General features: G+C 40.1%; 1 protein-coding gene across 3 annotated transcripts; it reads left to right on the top strand.

Annotated features, from left to right (window-relative positions):
* Positions 1-335: 335 nt before the first annotated feature.
* Positions 336-7,620, top strand: LOC134356430 (tyrosine-protein phosphatase non-receptor type substrate 1-like). 3 transcript variants are annotated; one of them, XM_063067374.1, is made up of 7 exons: positions 336-443; positions 699-1,019; positions 1,478-1,786; positions 3,312-3,422; positions 5,958-5,998; positions 6,482-6,580; positions 6,774-7,620. In XM_063067374.1, exons 1-7 carry the CDS (start codon positions 389-391, stop codon positions 6,903-6,905), a joined length of 1,068 nt encoding a protein of 355 aa, XP_062923444.1. In that variant the 5' UTR covers positions 336-388; the 3' UTR covers positions 6,906-7,620. The 3 variants fall into 3 exon arrangements, with proteins under 3 accessions (XP_062923444.1, XP_062923445.1, XP_062923446.1); XM_063067375.1 differs by lacking the exon at positions 1,478-1,786; XM_063067376.1 differs by lacking the exons at positions 336-443; positions 699-1,019; positions 1,478-1,786 and adding an exon at positions 2,057-2,548.
* Positions 7,621-8,778: the final 1,158 nt, after the last annotated feature.

Below are 8,778 nucleotides of genomic sequence, written 5' to 3'. Positions count from 1 at the left end.
CTTCTTCTGTAACCTCTTCCTTGGCATTGATATTTCAGAATAACCCAGTTTCATTGTTTTGAGGTTTCCCGAGTATAACTCTGATCGTGTCGATTTCTCCCTTGCTCTAAAAACTCCAACTCTTCTAAGCCCAGTTCCTTATGTAATAATCTCTCCGATGCTTCTTTTTTGTTCTATTCATCTGACTGTTCCCCTGTGAAATCCTCGCGGTTCAGCACTAGTTGTACTTTGATTTCCGTTGCTTCGCCAATGAACAGGAAGTGTAGCCCTACACACGTCCTAAGAAAACCAAACGTCATATCATAGTCCTTCGATGTAAAACAGAGCAATCATTACTTTCATTTATCAAGAAAGCGAAGCATAAGTTGATTGCTTTGCTCAGAATGTTATGACTGCAATGTTTCTGTTCTTGTTTCTGTCTCTCTCGAGGATCACTTGCTCAGGTATTTGTACGTTATTTCAAACTTTTCTAAGTACTAGAATATGAAGAAGAATGATTACCTCAATTTAGTAGAATCTATTGCTTTAATATATGATTGAATGGCGGAGCAGACCGAATGGGACAAATGGCTTATTTCTGCTCCTATGTCTTATGGTCTTATGATCTGATATACTTCCTACCTTCCATGCCAAAATGTGTTCTGAAATGTTTAATGCCACGTTGAATACAACTAACCAATTTCAACACGTTTTAATAGTTGCTGAAGAAGCTTCGATTATCGTGACACAGATTCCTGATCGAGAGATTATATGGATGGGAGGAAACATTACTTTCCATTGCATAATCCCTCTTACGTATGCCCAGTCAGGAATTGAAGTGCGCTGGCAGAAGCAGGGGGAGAATGAATACCTACAAAATGAACTTACTGGCAGGAAGAGAATAGGCAGCAAAAATAAAGGAGGGGGCTATTTTCAACTGCTGAACGCGACTGCCCAGGATACGGGAATCTATCAGTGCGTAGTCATGCGTGACGGAAAAATCATAGGAGAAGGAGGAGAATCAAACCTGACAGTGTGTGGTGAGTAGAATGAGTGAGCGGGAACATCTGAAATTATTATATAACGTTACCATATCACTTTGAGATTCCTGGAAATATAAGGACCCAACAAAATTTGTTAACTCTGCTAAATGCATTATCTAAAGCTTCGTTTACTGCCTCGTTTTACAATTCATTTTTTTTATACAGAAAAAAATGGAAAGGTTAGAATGACAGCAGGTATTCTATATTTCATACCAAGCAAAACTACAAACTGAAGAGCAAGCTAATATAAATCCGAACCAATCTCGGCTTCTTGCGCCCCATTGTGTGAGCTAACCAATATCAGTAATTCATCTGTTTGGCACTTGAAAGACAGGCTGATAGGTGCAGATTTACTGATAAAAACACGGCCTTACAGAGGATGCCTTTATTCTCTCACATTCTGTGTTTAATTTCCTCCCCTCAAAATGTTTTGTTTTACATTTTATACCCCACAGCTGCTCCAACTCCATTGACCCTTTCATCCAGGGTTCTCAAGGACTCATCTGCGACTGTGGCACTTGTCTGTGAAACGGCTGAGTTTTACCCTGGAGAATTAACTGTTACATGGTATAAAAACGGTACTACGGCCACAACAGATACAAGTACCTATAAACACGAAAATACTGAACGGTTGTTTAAAGTTTCCAGTTCCTTGCAAGTAAAACGATCAGAGGTGAACGAGACTGTTTACATATGTTTGGTGCAACATATCTCGCTAAGGACTCCTGCCATTGCTATACACACTGTTCCCAGTTCTTACCGAGGTATGAAGTGAACACGCAATTAAATTTTCTGACTTGCAGTTGAATTCTAATTTTGTTGGTGTTGATGACATTAGGTGATGAAGTCAATATACATTGCAATATCCCCTAGTTCTAATTTTCTAGAAATAGTCGGCTAGTCCAGACAGCTTTCAGTGTATGTATAAAAGGTGGAGTGGTGAGTTTCTACTAAGCAGTCAGCTTGAGCCTCTTGGTGAGTATTAAGATCTTTGAGTCCCCAGGGCCTAAATGAATTTACCTCGATCTATTGAAGGAGGGAAGAGACGAAAATGCTGGGGTCTTGACGGGTATCTTCGTGTCCTGCCTAGGCGTAGGTCAGGTCTCTGAGCACCAGCGAGTGGCTAATGTTGTATCTCTATGTAAGAAAGGATCAAGGAAAATCCTGGGAACTATACACTGGTGAGTCTCACGTCAGTGGTAGGGAAATGGCTGGAGAAAATTCTAACGGACTGGATATATGAGTATTTGGCCGAATTAGAGAGAGCCAGTATGGCTTTGTGCGGGGCAGCTCGTGACTTACTAACTTGATTGCGTTTTTAACGAGACGAGAGAGATTGGTGAAGATTGGGCAGTGGAAGTTGTCTACGTGGAATTTAGTCATATGTTTGACAAAGTCGCTCGTGGGTGGCCACTCCAGATGATTAAGGTGTTTGGGGTCTGCAGCAAATTAGTTGTTCGGATTCATAACTGGCTTGCGCATGGAAGACAGAGGGAAATGGTTCAAGGAACTTATTCGATCTGGAGGTCTGTAATGGATGGTGCTCCACAGCGATGTGTGCTGCACATTTTCTGTTGTTTGGGACCTCTGCTGTTTGTGATGTATAGAAATGACTTGGATGAAAATGCAGATGGGTGGGTTAGTAAGATTGTGAACTATTCAATCTTGGTGGAGTTGTAGATAGTGTAGAATACTGCAAAAATACAGCGTGATATAGATCAGTTGCAAATGTGGGCAGAAAATGTCAGATGGTGAGGCAACTCGTAAATGTAAGGTGTTGCACTTTGGCAGGGCTAATGCAAGGAGACAGTGCCACAAAACTTTTAACAGTGTTGCTTAGAGGAGAGACCTTGGATTCTAAATCCATAGCTCCTAGAAAGTGTCGATAAGGTTATTAAGAAGGCCCGTTTTTATTAGTCAGAGCGTTGAATTCAAAAGTCAAGAGGTTATGTTGCAAGCTTATAGAACTTTCAACAAAAGAATATTTCTGAGACTATAGGGACTATGAAGCCTCATATATTGTTGTAATATCAATACCAGTCAAACAACATAAACGTTACTGCCTTCACTAGTATCTGTTCACCTGAAATCCCATTCGCTTTGACCACAATTCAACACACTGGAAGCTGATAGAGTGCAGTTATTTCACAGAACTCCGATCATTCAGACCACATATTGCACTTTTTAAAAATTACTTAAAATCCGTTGAATCAACGAATAGTTCCAAAACCTATTCTTTAAATAATATCCACTAAACAGAAATCACAATCTACCTTTCTAATATTGTAGAACTCGATGGCAAATTTACAACCATCTGGGCTTTTGGCTGCGCAATTGGTGGCATGGCAATTTTGATACTTCTAATTATCGCTGGCAAGAAATGCATTTTCATGAATAAAAGTAAGTATTGGGCTTATTGTCTGTTTCCAGGTAACACCGTGAGTAAATAATGCATTTTACTTCCGTTTTCGTGCATGAGGAAACTTCACACGAACAGAATAATTCCAGAACGAAAGTAATTCCATTTTTATAATTGAAATCGTGTTCTGATCATTTACAAGAGGAAGATCGAGTATGCGATATGTAATTAATGATATCTAACCATATAACAATTACAAAACGGAAACAGGCCATCTCGGCCCTTCTAGTCCGTGCCGAACGCTTACTCTCACCGAGTCCCATCTACCTGCGCTCAGCCCAATATAACCTAATGAACTGATTCATAAAATCCGTGCCGGAGTACTGTGATATCCATGTCAATTCTAGAGGTAATGAACATAAAGAAGACGCTTTCCGTGTTCATACATGTGGAAATGTCTCAGGAAAAATAATTGTACAAATTTAAAGATCCTCAATCCACAGAGAGGGTTTTTCTCAATGCATTATCTAGCCTGTTCCTTAGGAAATGCAGACGACTGTTCTTATTTGTTGCATCCTAAAATGTATTTCTCTGTAAGAATTGTTTCTTCACACTGTTTTTTAAAGTTATCATTTGCCTGTATCTGTGAGAGTCCTCCAGCGACCCAAGGCCGCCATATTCACAGTTAAGATTCCACTTCCTTGGAACTCCACACCGCAATGATAATGCCAGTCAAGACAGTGGATCTATACGAATTCCAACAGGACAACGATGGCTCAGCCGATTAACACCCGAGATGTAGTTGTAATGAGCTCTTTGGACCTGCACAGGGAGCCGAAGGACGCTTAGGTGCGAGATTTCTAGAGCACCCAAATTTGATTTTCTTCAAATTTGATAAGTTTATTTTCACTGACATGGGTATTGTACGTTCTGTGATTAAACACACTCCCGATTTGCACTTATCGTGGAGTCCTAGCTGTAAGAAAGTTATGTTTCATAGTGTGACTGGGCCGAATTACCATTGTTTTGCTGGAATCCCTATTAATAAGCCCTGCCTGCCATCTTTACAGGGGTTTTAGTGTTTCCTCCACACTTAGGTTCAGTCATTAGCACTCATCCTGACTGTAACATTCTCAAAACTAAGACCCTGCAATAAGCGCTATTCCGACGGCCACTTAAGTAATACAAGTAGCACAGAATCCCACGAGTTTATCAAAATGAATTTAACAAGTTTAAACCGAAAGCACCAGGAGACTGCATTACAAAGAACGAGGTAAAATACAAAGAAGTCCAAACAATGAACAACTATTAATCAAATTAAGTGCTCTGAAAATCTTGGAGCCGATGCTCCCGTGCTCCCATTACAGTGCTCATTACAGTACCGTCTCCCTAAGTAGCTTAGAGGAATAGAGGACTATGGGTAACCTAGGTAATTTCTGAAGTACGTACATGTTCGACACAGCATTGTGGGCCGATGGGCCTGTATTATGCTGTAGGTTTTCTATGCTTCTATGGCTGGCATCTGACAGCCCAGTGAGATCTGCGGAACTCGGCAGGCACCTACGAAACTCGAGTGGGACCTCGGGATCTCGAGACAGAGACAACATTGATAAAAACCGAGGAAACATTAAATGGGCCATGAGAAAACTAGAGGGCCCCTAGTAACCTTAAAGACGTTGAAGATACTGACGACCTTGAGAACCGAGGATGCCTCGACCATGACAAAGCTTTGAGAACCGGAAAGACCTTGAACATAGACAAGAAAAGCTCCGACTGTGGACATGAGAACAGGTAGCATTCTCACCTCAAGCCGAGCGATGTCCACACAGTTCTGGGTCCAAGTGCGGAGGAAAGACAGACCCTGATACAGAGTCAGAAACCACAGTCTATTCATAAGAATTTCAACAGAATATCAGTGGTTCGGTCGAGGAACATTGCGAGACAGAGCGTTCTCAAAACTAGCATTCCGCAACAAGTACAAGTCAGGCGTCCACTTAAATAATATGAATGACATGGAATCCCAGAGACTAACAAAATAACCTACCAAACTTAAACAGAAACTACCAGGAGACTGTTCGAGAAAAAAATAGTGCTCTAAGATTCTCGGAGATCAAAGCTCTCCAGCTCCCCGCACAAGCCCGAGGTGCTCTCTACAGCTCCTACTATGAAAGCAGTCTTGCCTTTCCTCTTTGTGAGAAATTTGATCGTTATTTTCGTTAAAAACACATACGGATCGAATAAATGGAACATGTATTGCAGTGTTGCAAGTTTTATCGCTTTTCTCGTCTGACCTTCATTGAACCTAATGTTCAATAATGTTCAGTCACTGATTTTCCTCGATGCTGCAGATGGATGTTTTTATCAAACACTCTGTAAAAGTCTTAATATATCTTAACGTTATGGTGTTCATTCTACTCACAGCCATGTCAAGTTAATACAGCCCTCTGTATTTCAGCGTTCAGTTCCATAACTTTCCTTAATGTAAATCTAAGCTCTTGTTCCACTTGAATCGGACAGTCGTGGATAGCCATAAGAATCTGAAATATTATATTTAAGTAAATGTCATTCATTTCTAGGTAAGCACGGAGATACTGATACTGCCGACCATGAAGATTTGGTACGTGTTTGTGTGCATTTTTATACACGAATGAGTTTTAAGTTTCAGTAAATATAGGAATGGGGCGAATAATATGGCGGAACATTTCCAAAAGTAATAATCTCTACCTCGGATCATTCAAATTATATTTGCACATTTGCCTGACCGTAGTTCTGACATTGCTGTAAGTGGATATGTAGGAGAAAAATAAATTGGTAGCTTTATTCATAACGGACTTAGATAATTAATGTGTGCCAATGCAATCCTTATGTTTAGATTCAGTAATTACTCTTATTGATGTTGACTGAATTACTGAAACCGACATAATTAAGTCATATTTATATACTGGTCAGAGCCTATGCAATTGGACCAGCATTGTTTTTTTTTATCAATTCCCCTTTCAACGTTCATATGAAATCTAGGCTATTCTCCTCACTGACTAATCACCAGACCATTCATTACCGCATTTAACAGTCATATAAAATACTTCTATTTCTGACCCAGGTTGAAGAGAATAAAATCCTGACTTATGCTGCTGTAGATACGAGCAATTCCAGCCGGAAGCGGAGACAGAAAGGTGAAGAGGAGTCATCGTACGCACAAGTGAGATTCTGCAGTACATAATAGGTCATATGTAACACGTGACTCATGAAATCTATAGCAAAATGACAATAATTGTTATGGTATTGACACTAGTGGTGCGTTCTAAAGGGGATCGTGGGTGCTTTGACATCGTCCCTGATCAGCAAGGCACAAGGTGATTTAAAAAGTGAAAATGTTCGCAATTTTTTTTCAGGTAAAGCACGAGGCTGTGCAGGAAGGACTGACATATGCCACTGTAAAATTATCTGAATCAGGAAAAACAGAAAAGCTCAAGACAAAGAGTAAGAACACGGAGTATGCTGAGCTGCAAAGGGCAAAGCCTTAAAAGACCAAAGGAAGACGTACGTGCAAGAATAAGAATAACATGTAACTGGATGGCGATAATTTCAATTTCCTGAATTTTTTTTTATCCTGCACAAATTCCAATGAAAAATTATTTTTTTCGGATTCGAAAAGTGACGTATGCCCGCAGTTGTACTTTTCTGCGCAAACAGTTGAAGGCTTCATTAAGGCTTCATTGGCTTGTGCTAGCCAAATATCGAAACCGACACTCATCTTTAATTATTCAGTTATTTGTCTGCAAATTAGATTAGCGCAACAAAATCTATTTTACGAAAAATCAGTTATTTGAAAACTGAAGAACATAATAATTAGGGTTATTGATTATGAAGTGACACGCTAATTAAAGCTAAATGCTGCAAATCCGATTTCATTGATTGAATAAAAATCACGCCTTGTCTTTTAAAAGAAAATGAGAACAATATTGTCCTTCATATTTTCCTTTCTTCTATTGTAGCTCATCCTCTTAGAGTTGTCAGTCAGTACAGGGATCACGTTTCACGCGAAATTGGCTGGTTCGCTATTCCTTCTTGGATAGTATATTGACAATCCTTTCGAAGTGCGCGGACTCGATTTTTGTCTTCTTGAATTATCAATGTACGAAACGCTCGATAAAATATTCTGGGGGAAAAGCAGAATCCAGGGATACTGCATGTACTGTAAATTTATTTATGTAAAGATATGAATACAGACTTCTATAAACCGACAGTATCAGAATCATGAACTAAATACTGTAAAAATTCGCACGGGCTCTTCAGATGAGATTAGAGCAAGCGGTTTGAATTTTATAATAAAGCCCAAAGAAAAGAGCGGATAACCTACCATCATTGCATCCAGAACATTATGGTTAGTAGGTTATGTTGTCGGACAGTGATATGGAAACAGAAGCATAAAGTTCCGGGATTAAAATATGTATAATTGGTAACAGGAGCGTAGCGTACTCCATGGAACAGTTCTTCGTTTGTCTGACATAGAACATAGAACAGTACAACAGAAGAACAAGCCCTCCGGATCACAATGTTGTACCGAACCAACTAAAATCTATATAAAAAGCCCGACATCTAATCCCCCCCCCCCACCACAATGTCCATATCCTTCTATCTTCCTCATATTCATATGCCTACTAAACGACTCTTTAAAACCTCTAATGCCTTTGCCACCATACCAGGCAGCGCATTCCAGGCATCCATACTTTGAACATATCCCCTCTCACCTTCAATACATACCCTCCGGTATTGTTTCCTGGGGAAAAACATATTTCCTCTCTACTCTATCTATGCCTCTCATAATCTTACAAACTTTTATCAGGTCTCCCCTCAGACTACACTACTCCAAAGAGAACAACACGTTTGTCCAATCTCTCATGATAACATACGCCCTTTAATTTGGGCAGTATTCTTGTAAATCTCTTCTGCACCTTCTCCAAAACTTCAACAGCCTACCTTCAGTGTGTCGACCACAACTGTATGCAATACTCCAGTTGTTGCCGAACTAGAGTTCTATAAATTTGCAACAGAACCTCGAGATATTTAAGTCATTGCCTCAGCAAAATATGGCATGCATCCCATTGCCTACGGAGCCACCCTATCAACCTGTGTAGCCTCTTTCATGGAGCTATGAACTCGAACCCCCAAGATGTCACTGCTCAGCAAGGTCCTTGTACTTAACAACGTTCTGTCTCCTTACATTTGCCCTACCAAGGTGCCACACCTCACATTTATCTGGGTTAAACCCCATCTGCCATCTTTCTGCCTATATCTGCAAATAATCTATATCGAGCTGTATTTGCCAGAATTCTACATTATCCACAACTCCACCAATCTTGAGATCATCCGAAAAGTTACTACCCACATTTTCAT

The sequence above is a fragment of the Mobula hypostoma genome, chromosome 14 (genome assembly GCF_963921235.1).
Source record: "Mobula hypostoma chromosome 14, sMobHyp1.1, whole genome shotgun sequence".
Classification (NCBI taxonomy): domain Eukaryota; kingdom Metazoa; phylum Chordata; class Chondrichthyes; order Myliobatiformes; family Myliobatidae; genus Mobula; species Mobula hypostoma.
Note: the sequence above shows the minus strand (reverse complement) of the source record. Positions and strands in the feature narration are given on the sequence as shown.